Source organism: Phaenicophaeus curvirostris, chromosome 8 (genome assembly GCF_032191515.1).
Source record: "Phaenicophaeus curvirostris isolate KB17595 chromosome 8, BPBGC_Pcur_1.0, whole genome shotgun sequence".
NCBI classification, from domain to species: domain Eukaryota; kingdom Metazoa; phylum Chordata; class Aves; order Cuculiformes; family Cuculidae; genus Phaenicophaeus; species Phaenicophaeus curvirostris.
The window spans coordinates 21573118-21588234 of NC_091399.1; the positions used below are offsets into that span (position 1 = coordinate 21573118).

The 15117-nt window shown below is 40.7% G+C and overlaps 1 protein-coding gene across 1 annotated transcript in view; it reads right to left on the minus strand.

The window, feature by feature from the left end:
• Positions 1-15117, minus strand: part of RPAP2 (RNA polymerase II associated protein 2) — a 31212-nt gene that overhangs the window by 15710 nt on the left and 385 nt on the right. The window contains exons 2-11 of the mRNA XM_069862766.1: positions 13960-14005; positions 12850-12964; positions 12105-12203; positions 11381-11446; positions 10482-10570; positions 9235-9270; positions 7422-8361; positions 6244-6338; positions 5465-5545; positions 338-406 (exon numbers count right to left, since the gene is read on the minus strand). Coding sequence (XP_069718867.1) covers positions 338-406; positions 5465-5545; positions 6244-6338; positions 7422-8361; positions 9235-9270; positions 10482-10570; positions 11381-11446; positions 12105-12203; positions 12850-12964; positions 13960-14005 — 1636 coding nt within the window. The remainder of the gene's footprint in view (positions 1-337; positions 407-5464; positions 5546-6243; positions 6339-7421; positions 8362-9234; positions 9271-10481; positions 10571-11380; positions 11447-12104; positions 12204-12849; positions 12965-13959; positions 14006-15117) is intronic.

Here is a 15117-nt window from a genome sequence, read left to right on the forward strand (position 1 = left end):
TCATTTCATTCTGCTGCCAGAGAGAAGAACGTTTGTCTGTGGCAAACGGAGGAGTGAATTGTACTCCTCCTCCACTCCATCATCCCTCTCCAAAAACTCCTAACTCTTAACTTTTCTTTTTTTTAACTTAACATGAAGTTTGTCCATTGTTAACGTGTCGTTGCAAGCGGGATGATTCTATTTTGTCAAGAGAATTTAGTTCATTTACATGAAAAAATATTTTGTTGATTTCCCAGATAAAGAAATCTTTCCCTCCTTTTATCTGAAAATGAGGTCATCTCAACAGGCTAGAAAAGACAGTTGAATATGAGATTATTTGACATTAAAGGTTACTTACACTGATAACAAAACTATTGCAATGAGAGTCCATTCAGGCATCTTGTGAATAATATTTCTGTTTGTTAACCTGAAAAACAGCAACAACGAAAATCAGAACATTTCAGAGTGAAAGTAACAGACTTTATATGTCAAATTCTGATTTAAGTCTACCATTAAAAGGCTGAATACACTGAGTTACTATGGAGCAATTACAGTTGCACCTGAGCAATTCACCAGCTTGCAGGCTTCTCCTTCACCTTATCCTGTAACAGAGGAATTGCAGAATTCCCAGCGTGTCTCTGTCCTTTATGAAAGTGAGATGGTGAAGACTGAACAGAAGCTCATCCTTTGAATCAGCTCACCAATAGCACCGGCTGCCGCCAGGGCGCAGCTCTCTAGCACCTGCTGGGAAATTCCCCAGAACAGCTTGGGTGTTCCTGAGAAGAAGGGCCTTTGACACGAGTTTTCCCCTGTTGGCTGCAGAACCAGATTTGCTGCAAAAGCTAATGCCGTGGAAACAGACGGGATTTTATAAGATGCTGGAGACAATCCTCTGCTGATTCCTGGTTTTAAAATGGAACCCCAGAATTCCAACTCATGCAATGGGTGCCAGTGCAGATGGAAGAGCAAGAAAATGAGGTGTGGATCAGAAACCACAGGGGTGCTCAACAAAAGCCCTGCTGTGTTTTACACCTGCTGCCTCTTTTGGCTGAACTTCGTAATAAGACAGATCTGCTTTAAGTCAAATGTTAATGTACCTCAAAACAATTTCATGAGAATTAGATGAGACCCACAATGTTCAAGACAAGCAATTTCATGGAAAAGTTGGAGCTACACCCAAAGCTGTGGCTTTGTGGGCACCCAAAAATGCTCACGTGCTTAACTTCATCAGCAGAGATACCGAGGGGCCAGTGCCTCCCTATGCTCGCTTCCTTCTGGCTCCCAGCTTCCTTTCCACGCAGCCCCGTGTAAATCCAACTCCATAGTGAAGCTGCCCTGTCATTCATACCCTCCTCTACAGGCACTTGTGAAGCAGGGAGGCTGCTTAAAAGGGAATACCTGGCAATAAATTCAAAGCCAGAGTTCTCTTCCCCAGTTAAGATTGGGTATTTTTAATTCTTTTATTTCTTTGGGCCAATATATAGGTACCCCCAAAAAGTGGAAAACCAAACTTATTTGTACTTCCCACCATTCAAATTCAGATTCTGTTAATTACTGTCCCCAAAGTAGATTCAAAATGGTCATTAAAAATGCAGTTATAAGATCTTTTATAGGGCCATTTTGTATTTCCTCATTTCAGAAAGATATTAAAAATTAATTTTTATTTAAAGAAAGTAATGCTTAAAGCAATGTTGTCCTATTTTACTCCTCAAATCTCCAAGTCTTTCAACCAAAATAAGATTTTGAAGCACTGATTACTCAAACAGTATCTCAACCTGGGTTTTGTTAAAGGATGAAGGAAAAGTAATGTTTTGTACTACATGCACAGGAATTGTCACATCAAACCAGAACCCATAGTTCCAGCAAATGCAGGTTTTTTTGCTATTAAGAGATCCATGTTTCCCAATTAGTATTTGAAACAGGTAACAGTGTTAGCTGGCAACAAAGCTTGTACCTGGCAAACTGTTACATCTTTCTGGCTACAGAACAAGAGACAAAACAAAGGCTGAGCGTCTTGACTCAACGCTGATGACAGTGATAAACACTGCAGAAATGCCTGATGGAATCATCCTGACAAGCAATTCATATGTAACATTCCAGTTAATCTGCCCTGACAAGACACAATGGAAGAGACAGCTCCGAACCACCTGGGAAAACTCTGTCAGATAAAGAAAGCAGCTTTATTTCAGTACTCTACACCCAGTCACTATTGATCAGAGCACGGGAAGGTGTCGTTCTCATACACAAACGGAGAGATGCAGTTATGTGTGTCAATTAACTCCCATTCAATGTTAGTATTGATTGGCAAGGTCTAACACTGGTCATGGCCATCAATATGCTATTTATGAAGGAAACAGCCAAAAGACACAGATAACCAGCGGGATACAGCAATATGGATCTCCTGATGTCCTGCTGTCACCGGACTGGATGAACAGTCAAGTCAGGCTTCCACACAGTAACCTTTCAGTGCAAACCCGTCCTGAAGCACTTGTGCAGCTGAAAATACCATTTTGGGCAGATCAGACTAGAGCTGGCAACCTACAGGTGTGAAGCCTTAAATAACAAGGAGCAGTGGAAGGGCAGCCACTTGCCAAAACAAGCTGTGTGTCAACACCAAGGCCTCTGAAGAGCAGAGCTCTCACAAAACAGGAAATGCAAGTCCTCTGTAGAAATGGTTCATTAATTCTTTGTCTTGCCTCTAGCAAAAACTGCTACTCAGAACAGTCCTCGAAAGAGAGGTCACTGGATTTCTGTCAAACATACAGTGCGGAAATATTAAAACTCTACAGAACTTTGTGTACGTGATTTGAATTTTGCAGTGAAACATTTTCTCTTGGAGTTTGGCTAAATTCTCCTTCACCTACCCAGAGAAAGAAAACAATTTGCAGCTTTTCAAAACATGTTCCTACACTGTGAGGAAAAGAGAAAAATAGGCCTTGAATGGAGATTTTCTATCTTCCTTTCAGTTTACAGTTTCTCATTGTTGCAAATTAAAGTCATCAGCATCTCGGCAAACAACGCACCCCTTTTGTTTGCATATCCAGGTTCCCAGGTGTAGGCACACGTAACTCCAGTTCATGCCTCTGACCAGTTAGTTTGGCCGTGTGCCTATTCTGCAAGGCAGCAAGCTGACTTCATAGGATCAGGACATGAAACTGGGAATTTAGGGGTCCTATCTATAATTTTAAAAAACTTGCACTATAATGAGCAAAGTTTAGCTAACCCAGGTCAGCACAGGCAAATACTGAAGCACAGATTTGGTGTCTTTAGACTTCAATTAGACCAATTTAACCATAAAAGACAGCTTCTCTACCCCTGAAAGAGAGCAACACATTCATGTACTGTAGTATAATTTAGTTTGATGACAAGCAGCAAAAATGAGTTTCTGCTGTAACTTCAGGCTCTCTTCAAGAGAAGCCCATTTACTTGCAAAAGGGTCATTAATGTCCCAGTACTTTCACATTTCCATGAAGAACCTTGCCTATGATGAAGTGTTGTTGATTGACTTGAAACCCAGAACCTAAAATTGCACTCAACGAGGGTAATAGGTAAAAGCCTATAAGTGAGTGTGTACACTAGATAACATACACTCACCATACATATTTAAAAGCTAAAATATTGTCTCAGAAACAAGACAAAGCTATAATTAAAAGTCTTGAACGCATTTTCAGGAAAGTATTCATCGAGTTCAATGTCAATGATAAGGTCCATGAAAAGAATTAAAATACTTGCAACCATACAATACAGAAGAAAATCTATTTTCAATACGAAATACCATGCTTAAAAAGCCCAGTAACACATTCACAAACATTATGATTTTACCCCAATCTGTATATAAATAGCTAATTTTCACTTGATCTTTTAACAAAGCACCTTTGCACACGCTGGAGAATTATTTGACATCTCAGTTTTCGTAACAAAAGCTTACAGGCACTGAGGGACTCTGTTTGGGAAGAGCTCTAACCATTCTAAAATGCCTCCTGAGATTCCTCTAGTGTGTTTCCCAGCAGTGGTGATTAAATAAAATGTTGCCCAAAGGAGGCTGAACTGCAAGTGTTCCTTTAAAAACCAATGGAGCTGAAAATTGTTGCTGCTCAGTTCACCACATGCTCTTTACCCTTCTTCAGCTAAGCTCTACGACAGCCCTGTGTTTTATCCCCTACCTTCTTCAGCCTAAAATATTTCCAGTGCTAAAATAGGAAAGAGCACCAGCATTTGTCAGTGCTCTCGCCACAGTCATTAAGCATTTTAACAGTATTAAAAAAGAAGGTAATGTTTAAATTTCTATGCCCTGCCAACAGAAATAACACTTCAAATTGATCCCTCCTACCAAAGTACTCAACCTAAAATGAGAGAGAATACTCGTAGTAAGGAAATTTCAACCTATGTAAAGAACTGGAGATTCAAACCTATGCCTTCATCTTCACATCCATGAGCTGGCTTTTGTGTATGCACAGACCCTTCCAGATCAGAAACGCAAGAAGGTGAAAGGGCCCAAAGGTTTTTAGTGCTCTCCTATTTACTGTACGTTTTGTATTATTTTTACCATCACTGTCAGTAGTATCTTCCCTGGTTTCGGAGGCATTAAAATACAAGTTCAACCACAACTTGAAAGACTGCAATTACAGAACCAAGTTCAAGCACTAACAATTCTTTTAAATAAAAGATAATGCACAGTCACCAGAAAGGAAGAGAGAATTGTCCACAGTAGGAAAACCCACACAGAGAGATCTGTGTTTAGTGGTGCCCTTCCAGGCATCAGAGAAATCATCAGGATATGGGTAGAGTTTGCTTTCAATGTGTCACGCACACAGAGTTAGCAACTATGGCTACTCCTTTTCATGCCAGTACTTCAAGATGTGGGATGTGATCCAGGCCCAAATGATGAGAGGTGTGTCCTAAAGAAAGCTTAAAAGCATTCAGAGAAATCACCACCACTCTGTTTCCCCTCCTTTTTCAGACCAGTGTTTCCAAATACAGTCTTTAGTGCTTTGGACTGAAGCGGAAGCTTCATCTGTGGTGATAAAGTGTCCAGCAGAGCTACTTGACCTTGATATCAAGGACAGGTCAAACCTTGCCTTCTTCCTGGATGTAGAAGTTAGTGGTAACAATTATTACCCACATTAAAAACATTTACCCAGGCTGTAGGGAGCTGGAGCAAAAGAAAGCGACAGATCTCAGAAACTCAGGCTTAATAGGAGGTGACGAGGTAGCAGAACCTTTAAAAGACTCACCACCATCCTCCAGAGACCACTGGCCTAGTTTTTAAACATCTACAAATACTCCTGGTGACCCAGCCACCGCCAGGAGTAGGGAAAGGGCTGACTTGTTAGTCCACAGGGAATGTGACATTACCTACATGAACACACAGCCAGGAACGGGCAAATCTGCAGTGGGGCCCTCTTTGTGCCCAAATCACACACCATTCAACAGCACGTTTAATTAATCAATAAAGAAGGATCTCTAAATAAAGACCCATACTCACCGGAAGGTTTTGACAAGATTTTTCAGCTCTGTGTAAACATCACCTGGAGCAATCTGAAGAGGGCCCAGAACTGCAGGCAATCTAGAAGGCAACAGACCCTGGTCAATACGCATTTCCCTCTCTCTCTCTTTTCAAGTAGGACTTTCACCAAAGCTCATCAAGTTCATAAAAAGAAAGAGATTGACACTTGTGCAGCAGATCAGGCCTGGAATTTACATTTCAGATTCCTCAGAGTGATGCTGGAGCAACACCTTCACTTTACAACAGCTTGTTCTCAAAAGTAAGCAGCTCTAGTTCAGTGTGCATGTGTCAATACAGGTCTACATGCATACTCTATTAACTTCACAATTCTATGACTTTAAGCTCCATGTGTTATACAAACACTTGATCCAAAAACCAGACATTTTCAATGTAATGGCACAATTGCATTGACTTCTGCCAACTACTGAAAAGTGAGAACGTGCTGTTATGCCAGCCTGGAATGCTGTCACCTGTAAGCTCCAATGCCTGTAGGAAGGGATGGGTTCCACCTAGAGAACACCTTAGCAGTGAGATTCTGACATCCAGCTCAGCAGGCTGCGCAGACTGGCACCTGCAACTGTACTGCCCACAACTCTCTCAGAAATAAACAAGTTCTTTAGGGCAATAATGGGTTTAAGTTATGTCTAAGGCCACCCAGAAATGCCAAAAATGTCCTTGCACAGCGTGTTTGTTTCTGAAAATAATGATGAATGAGAACGAACTTCAGCTTGGTACTTACCAAAGGGAAGGATACTTACGCTTTTCTCAGTTTTTCAAGGACAATTCGCTTTCTAATCTGCATTTGTGCATTTGAATCGACAAGTGGGAAGGTGAGATCTTCCTGTTGCTCCTCCTGTATTAGACAAAAATCTAACATCTATAACCTAGTATTTCATTAAAGTCAATGCATCAATATAGTTACAGCTTATCAATAAATGTTTAAACATAAGAAAACTTAACTCTGAATAAAAAAAAAATTCCCAATCAGTAATTTCTAAATGGACAGAAGTTTGCTTGACCTAACACAACGTACAGGGTGCAGCTTACCTACTTTTCTCCTTCCCTATGCTAGATACTTTAACTCAACTAAGGTAAATTCCTTTCAAACTTAAGTCAGGGTAAAATTGTTCCAAGCAGCAATGGAAAAGCTTTGTTTTACAAGAAGCAGAGTTAAGAAAATCAGCCTCTGATGCTAATACCACCCTTGGCCTTTAAATACAAAAGTGACTTCACCTGCCAGTACAAACTGCACAACCCCTCTAGCTGAGTCACCATGCTGGCTCTACAGCAGTGACAAGACCTGGCTGCTGTCAGCTGGTCTGCCTGACCCGGAAAGGGTAAAACCTCAAACCACTCTACTTTGTGGTCTGCAAATCCTCCTGAGGTGTTTTTCCCAACTGTCTGGATTGCAGCAACATATCCAAACAAATCAGCAGGTGGCAACTCAGAGAACTTTAATAATAAGTAAAGTCAGTGGTCTAGTCTTACTCAAGAGAAAAAGGAAACCAATCTCAAATATGCCCTGCCATCAATAAAAGGCAAAAAAATCATTAAAGATTTCATTAATGAATCATTAATGAATCACAGGGGAGGGCAAAAAAACCCCAAACCTGTTCCCTCCCCACCCAAAGTCTGCTCTGTCTTACAGATTGTTTCATCTAAGCAAACTTCCCTTACCTTCATGCTTCATAAACTGAAAAGCAGCTCTCAGAACTGAACGTATCCCAGACAGTCAAAGTAACTCTTGCCTACCTAAGAAATGATTCCTCAACCTTAGGGGATTGTTATGACTCCACCCATCCACCCCTCCTTTTACTATTTTACATCAATAGCTTGATGTTACCTTGGTCGTAGCCACTTAAGATGACAGAAACAAAGAGCTATTCTTTGAAGGCAAGCTTTATTCAGCCTCGGCACTACTTCATCAGACACTTACTTGGTCTTTGCTTGGATGTTCCTCTGCTTGTGCCTGAGTTGCTGCCTCTTCTGCCAAGACGCACTTTCCTTTATAGAACTCCCTCACTCGGAGTTCTAGGAACTCTGTTTCTTCTTTTAGCTTTTCATAACTAGGCACAGGCTTAACTATTCCTCCTGGGCTCGTGAAAGGCAGTGAATAGTTCAAACTGTTCTCAGACAGCTCTACAGCAGCAGTGTCAGGATCATCAGCTGCATCCAAGTCATCCTCATCAAGTTCTTCATTCTCCTGCTTGGCAGATGACACTCGTTCTAATAAGCATAAAGAAGCGTAGTTTGGGCCATAGAGAAATTTCATAGTTTCCTCAGTTCTCCATTCCTTAAGTGTTTGTTTAAGCACTTCTAATAAACTGCATTTGGAATTCACTGGATTCCTCAGTTCTGATTTGTTATGTTCTTTTGAGTTAGCTAGAATTCTTTTAAGATGTTCGGCCCCTCTTTTACTCACACCTAGAAAAACTACCTGTGAGCCACTACAGGTGTTTTCATAGTTTTCTGAAGCACTTGATTTTCCCAGAGAAGTACTTTTTGAAGGCATTGCAGTTATTTTATTATGAACAGAGCCAGCATACACTTTTTCCTGAGCATCTAATTTACAATTAGATAGTCGTTCAGTGGCTTCTACCACATCTGCATCTTCTGTTTTAGGGCTGGAATGGCCTTTTGGATCACGTTGCTTTCCGAGTATGCTGCTTCTGTGCAACTGCTGTGCAACATCATCTGAATGGGACTGGCTTCCTGGCAGGACAGAAGAAACAAACTCTTGTTCGCTGTCACTACCGCTGCCATTGGCTGTGTCATGAGAACCAAATTCAGACGGATTTGAAGATATCCTAGGATTTTCAATGTCAGAAACTTTAATTACTTCATCACGTATTTTCACCTCTTCTCCAGATGGTCCACTGTAACAGAAAACACAAGATATCAGTGAAATAAGAAATGGGTATTATCTGTAAAAGCTTTTCATTCTTGTATAAGAAAGATAAATAAAGTATTTTTCCCTTATAATAGAAGTGTATTTTTTTGCTTTAAGAATCAGGGCTGCTCTTCTAAAAGTCTTCTAGAATTCAAAGAGTTGTAACATTCTGCAACCAAGATGACAAGTTCAGACACTGTTTAGAGAAGTGAATTATCAGTTGCATACTGACAGTTAGAAAAGAACAGTAAATAAGATATTATTAAAGATAACATAATAACATCAGACTCCACATGGTGAATAGAGCAATTTTTAAATGAAGATAGGCATATTAACATATGTATGAATATGATTTGCTAAAATCAGGGGGACAGCAAAGCTGGTTTTAGTGTATGTGAGTTTGCCACCTAACGGCTGCAAGCTGCAAAAGAAAATAAACAAGAAGTCACAACACACAGCAAGGTGCAGAGATGATGACAGAATAGCACGATTTCATTTTAGCTGATGTAGACATTTTAGATTTAGAAGTACAGAAGCTTTCATCGCATATAATTGGAACCATTTGCTTTATAAAGAATAGATGGCATAAAATATGCAAAGTGCAAACAGTGTATTTGTTTCAGATTTCAGCAGGCTCAATTAAGACACACAGGCCAAGAGCAGCTGAACACTAAATCATACAGACCAAACATGCTGCTTTAGAATCACAAAGGAGAAAACTAAACAATACAAATGATGCTTTGTGTATGCTCTAACAAGGTTTTGTCTGTAATACAGGAAATCAAAGGTTCCCCTTTCACCTGATATAATATTTCTAACCGTAAGTGTGTATAACCAAAAAAATTATTGTTCCATGTACCTCCGTCCCTCCTTCAGCAGCTCTATGTCTGGTGGCCTGAAAAAAAAGATAAAGAATGAAGATTTCCCTGCTAAATCAGTGCTCTAGAAATACACATTAAAACATAAAATACATAGTTGAGGTTGGAAGGACGTCTGAGGATCTCCTAGTCCAACACCCTCTGTTCAAAGAAGGGTTAGTAATAACAAGTTTACACATATGTGTTCACAGAGCAGGACTTGCACCTGCAGCACGACACTGATCTGTTGAACAACATGGAACAGAACCAGCAGGTCACACACATTTCTCAGAAAGGACCTCTGGAGGCCTCTAGTCCGACCTCCTGCTTGCAATGCAATTGCCACCAGCACTAGATTAGTCCAGCCAAAAATTCATGAAGTTTAAATCTCAAAAACCTTCAAAGATGGAGATTTCAAACACTGCCAACTATCCTCTTTCATTCCAACATAACCTTAGCACAATCTTTTTCCCCGTGTCCAACCTGAATCATCCATATAATACTTTGTGGATATCACCCCTTACTAAGGTTTCTGCCATCAACCAAGAACAGTTTGGTTCTGTAATCTTTGTAACTTTTTTCAAGTTGTAGACTACTTTCAGATCACCCTTTGGTCTCCTCTTCAACAAAGTAAACATGCCAAGATCCTGACAGGTCATGAAGTTCCTATAGTAACAACAATCTTGGGCCGTTTATAAGAAAATGCTCCAAATTAAAGCAAAAATTTATGAATGTTCAGGGTATCTTTACTTATTTAAATTTTACTTCACTAAAAATTATGCTATCAAGTCATACTACTTTAAGAAAATGGAGTTCAGAGGTTTCCAGAAACTCTAGGAACCACAACTAGGAACAGTCTCTAGGTAAGTATTTATTGTTAAACAGTGACACCCATTGGCTCAATTCATTATTCACAAGTCCATGTTTCCTAAACTAGGAAATCCAATCCTAATAAGTCCATCTTAAAGTTAATGGAAGTTGACTATTATTTATGACTTGTCTGCCCTCTTAAGCTAGCATGGTCATATCTCCTTGACTAGTCATGAACAGCACAGAGTCATGTGAATCATTGTGAACAATACGGCAACAACATTTTTTAAAAGAACACCGTGCTAAGTTAACATATTAACAACAGTTACAACTGCTTCAGCCTAATCGTTTCTGTGCACTGCAGCTCATTAATTAGCATTGCAGCTTGGATAAGAAAATACTTTCAAAAGAAGCAATAAATGTATAAGGTCATACTTACTCCTCCTCTTCTCGCATCCATACTGGACTTTTGGAAATTTGAGCTTCAAAATATTTAGATGCTTTATAGCAAAAGTTACTGCAAAAGCACTGGAAATGAGAGAAAAAGCAAGAAAAATGTGACTAAAGACATGATTAAAATATGATTAAAGACAACTTTAATACTCATGAAAAGGTACAAAAGTCATTTTTTATGCCTGCAAAATTTAAGTACCAATTCACATCTCTTTTTAAGACTGTGACCAGTTTTGTAATTCACCTGAGAAACCAAACCTGTCAAACAGCTCTAGCCCATCCCCACGAGCCACTTTAAGCTGCTTCTTTTTTCACCCACTTGCCTGCTTTTTGCACTTTTATTACATATTGAGAAGCAAACCAGCGTTGGGTTCTACAACTTAGCACAGAAGCACCTGTAGGTGACTGCATACCCTGTGAGGAGGCAAAGGCGGCTTTTACTCAGCCATGCATGAATATGGTTAAAGAAAAAAAATCAGACTTTGTGAATAGACAGGTTTTATGTTAAGAAAGTCCTCAAAAAGTGAATGAAAAAGTATGTATGCTTTTACCCTACCAAAGCTTACTGATTGCTCTGGAGCAAAACAGAGAACACCTCTCTGCAGATGTCTTTAACAGATCAGGTATACCACAAGGAAACCGCTATCCAAGTAAAACTTTCCAACCTATGTTTAAATTTAGAAAAAGCAAGTTTTTGTCTTTCCAAAGAGAGCACCTAGAAACCGAAATGCACAAACCCCTTCATACTGTAATGGTTCATGAAAATTATTACCATAACAACCAGACTGGCTCTGAACCAAGCCTCTGTATGAATCCTGCCATAAAATGCATTTCTGATGTAGAGGCATTATTAAATACATTTTAGAGACAGGCTTATTACCATACCTTTCTTTCGGTGATATCATAAACTCTGTTGGTTTTTGTTGAAATCCTGTACTTCTGTTTTGGCACCTAAAACAACAAGCTTCCATCAGCAAGGCTGTTACTTCCATCAGCAAGGCTGTTACTTCCATCATGACTTTACAGAAAACTTCATTTTTAACTCGTACTTTAATACGTGCAATACATTCCATTCCATTAGAAACAATACATTCCATTTTAATTGAGCTGCATACTACAATCACCTTCCTTCTTGGTTCTTTTGATATCTCGTCTCAGATGCAAGAATGGCAACTTAACTTTAATCATTTACATCTCGCTACCAGTAGAGGACAAGAGAGCCAGTGCTGAACATAAAACAATGGAGCTGCCATGGTAGGAACCCTACTCATGTATAAGCGCTAGGCAATTCCAGACAGGTCCTTCTTTAATCTGTATCTATTCATACACACGAGAGACTGTATTGCCAGAGACCCTCACCACTACATGGACAAACCCAGAGAGGAACATACATAAAATATCAAAAGTTACCTTTGACTTCAGAATGATTACACTGAAATGGACTGATACGATGCCTGGCCCATCACACTTAATTGTGATTCTGTGATCACACTTAACAGTATTTTAATCTACATTTAATATTGTAAGTTTAAATTTAAAGAGAAAATGCATGAGAATAAAAAATATTAACAGATTCTGAAGATAACAGCATGAATAAAAAGCAGCTTACATTTTCCAGTTTATTTTGACACAGAGGATAACCGCATATTTTGATGATAGACCGTTCATCAACAACGTCTTTATAGTGAGACGGGGTAATACATTTTCCCTAAAATGAGACAAGAAAATAGTTCAACAGATACTGGAAAATCTGTATTTTTTCATACTCAAAACAGCTCATAAACAAATACATGTTTTCAATTTTATGACATTTATTAAGTTTAATACACAACATTTAGAACCTACACAGTAAAAATAGTAAAAAGGTAAATAAGGAAGAATTTTTAATTCATAACTTCACCTCTATTTGCACCAATTTTCATAATTTTCCTCTCTGTTTACATGTTTTGTACACCTATTTACCATCTCATTTACAAGCTTAACAGGAGTAATCATCACATGGTTCCAGCAAAACTGTGCTACCAGAAAAGCTGTGGAGTGCTAGAGAGACTTGGTCTAAACTGACAGGTAATGTGATGTGGACCTAAAGACTTCATCTATCAGTTCAGAACCACAGAAGCAAAAACAAAGGCTGTGGGAACAGAGTGAGGATTCATAAATGTATTCACAAGTGCAAAACTAGGCCATGTTTTCATTGCAGAACCCTTGAAAATAAGGCAATTCTCGTCAGCACTGACGAGAGAGGGAATAATTGATTTGCCCATCTTGCTTGGAAGTGCAGCAAATTGATTCAAGAATTTAAAAAAAAATTAAACACTAAGATACAAAACAGTACAAAAACCCAGAACACCTACAGAGTTCAGAAGGAACTCTTCAGTAATGTTCTCTTCTAGGAGTTCTTCAACAATATGCAATGCTTTCTTCTCAAATTCAATCTTCCTTCTCAAAGCAGCCTCCAGAGCTACTTTCCTGTAACAGAGCAGACAGTGAATGACACAGAGGGCATATTTCCATAAACAATGTTCCAATCGCATCTTTTATCTTTTTTCTGAAATACTGTAGCTTACAGTTTTCTGCATCACACCATGTTGGCCAAACAAAGTAACAACTGGACTAGTAATTCTGTAGTAACTACAAAGGAGTTCCAGCCTTGGTTTACTTTATTTGTACCCCGTCAGGTAACATATTGACTCTTACTGCACTGCAATACTTCCACTCAAGGTTACCAACCTCTTCCTGCAGCAGAGGGAAACCCAGAACCGGCAGGACAAAGAGTCTGGGACAATTTATGGAGTGCTGCCAGATGAATGGGAGCTGTATGAGACATGAAGAGTGGAAAGAACTGGGACAAGATTGGGTGTGAAGGTACAAAGTAAAGGAAGGAATAAAGCAAACAAATACCAGTAGATTTCCTTAGTGTTTCTTAGTCCTGCCACTATTCAGTTGTCAGTAAATATCTGGAGAACAACCATCCAGGTGGCTCTGATATCCACTTGGCAGTGTTTCCCACAGAGGCTGGCAACGTATAGGCATTCTACTCTCTTAACTGATGAAGGTCTATGCTATTCACTTGGAATCTAGGTCTACTACACAGTCAAATGAATATTTTATTAATTGTCCACAGCAAAAAGTGTTTTTTCCTCTCAAGTTTGGTTTACAGTGAATAAAGAAAAATGGCAGGCATGCAAAGAAGTTAAGATGGTAAAAGCAAGCACTACAGACAAAGGAAATGTGGAGGTTAGATTCACAAACTACTGGCATATTATACGATGCATATACGTGTGTGCTGTTAGAAGTTACACAGCATCATTTCAAAACAGCCCACATGATACAGATGCTAGCAATCTCCTGCGGTCAGTCATGGTACACTGAGAACGCACAAACACGTGTGAGGTGGAGAACACGATTTCAAAGTAAGGCAAAACCCCACGGATGCCACATAGTTAATTAGTTAGAAATCATACCTCTGAGCAGTATCTTCATACTTCAGAGCAGCTGAATGCTTACTGCCTGGAAACCAAAGATAGAAATGCAGAAATAGAGTCATTAGTGAACTTTCTTCCTTTAATAGTGGAAAACATTGGAACACAAAAAAATTAAAGCCTCTAAACTGCACGTATAACAAAAAGAACTGCTTAGAAACATGCTTTTGGTGGCCAAGAGTGACTCCAGTGAGCTGGGAACCACTCACCAGGTAGTCAGACATGCTTCTCATGAGGCAGACAGGGCCAGCTCCTTTCGCGCTCTCGTGCATTGTGTTCTGTTCAGCCAGAAAGGGAAATGCACAATAACCCTGACAACAGCTTTGCGCCAGCCATGCTCACCCTGGTTCCCTGCTGGCTCTCCAGTTTGGCTTCACTCTGCATCTCGCTGCCAGGAAGTGCTTCCCAAACGCTCCCCTGGGATTCTGCTCCATGTGGGATGTGGCTTCCGCATCATGGAGCCTCTGTCACCCTTCCTGACTCCTGTCCCCTCCCCGGGTGGTCCTGGGCCCCGACCCAGCTACTGACATAGGAGACTCAGGCAGCAAGGAGGAAAGATAATCATAAAATCATGGAATACTTTGGGTTGGAAGGGACCTCAAAGCCCATCCAGTCCCACCCCTGCCCTGGGCAGGGACACCTCCAATTGGGCCAGGCTGCTCCCAGCCCCATCCAGCCTGGCCTTGAACCCCTCCAGGGATGGGGCAGCCTGGGCCAGGGCCTCCCCAGCCTCATCATGAAGAATGTCTTCCTAGCGTGCAATCTAAATCTTCCCCACTTCCCATTTAAAGCCACTCCCCCTTGTCCTGTCACTCCAGGCCCTTACAAAAGCCCCTCCCCAGGTCTGCGGGAGCCCCTTTCAATACTAGAAGCTGCCCTGAGGTCTCCTCGTTGCCTTCTCTCCAGGCTGCCCAGCCCCGGCTCCCTCAGCCCGGCCTCCTACGGGAGGTGCTCCAGCGCTCGGATCATCTCCGTGGCTCCTCTGCACTCGCTCCAACAGCCCCATGTCCTTCCTGTGCCGAGATTCCACACCTGGACACAGGTGGGGCCTCAGGGAGCGGAGCAGAGGGGCAGAATCCCCTCCCTGCTGCTCCCCCAGCTCTGTCCGCGGCCCCGGACGCTGTTGGCTGCTCACACCGC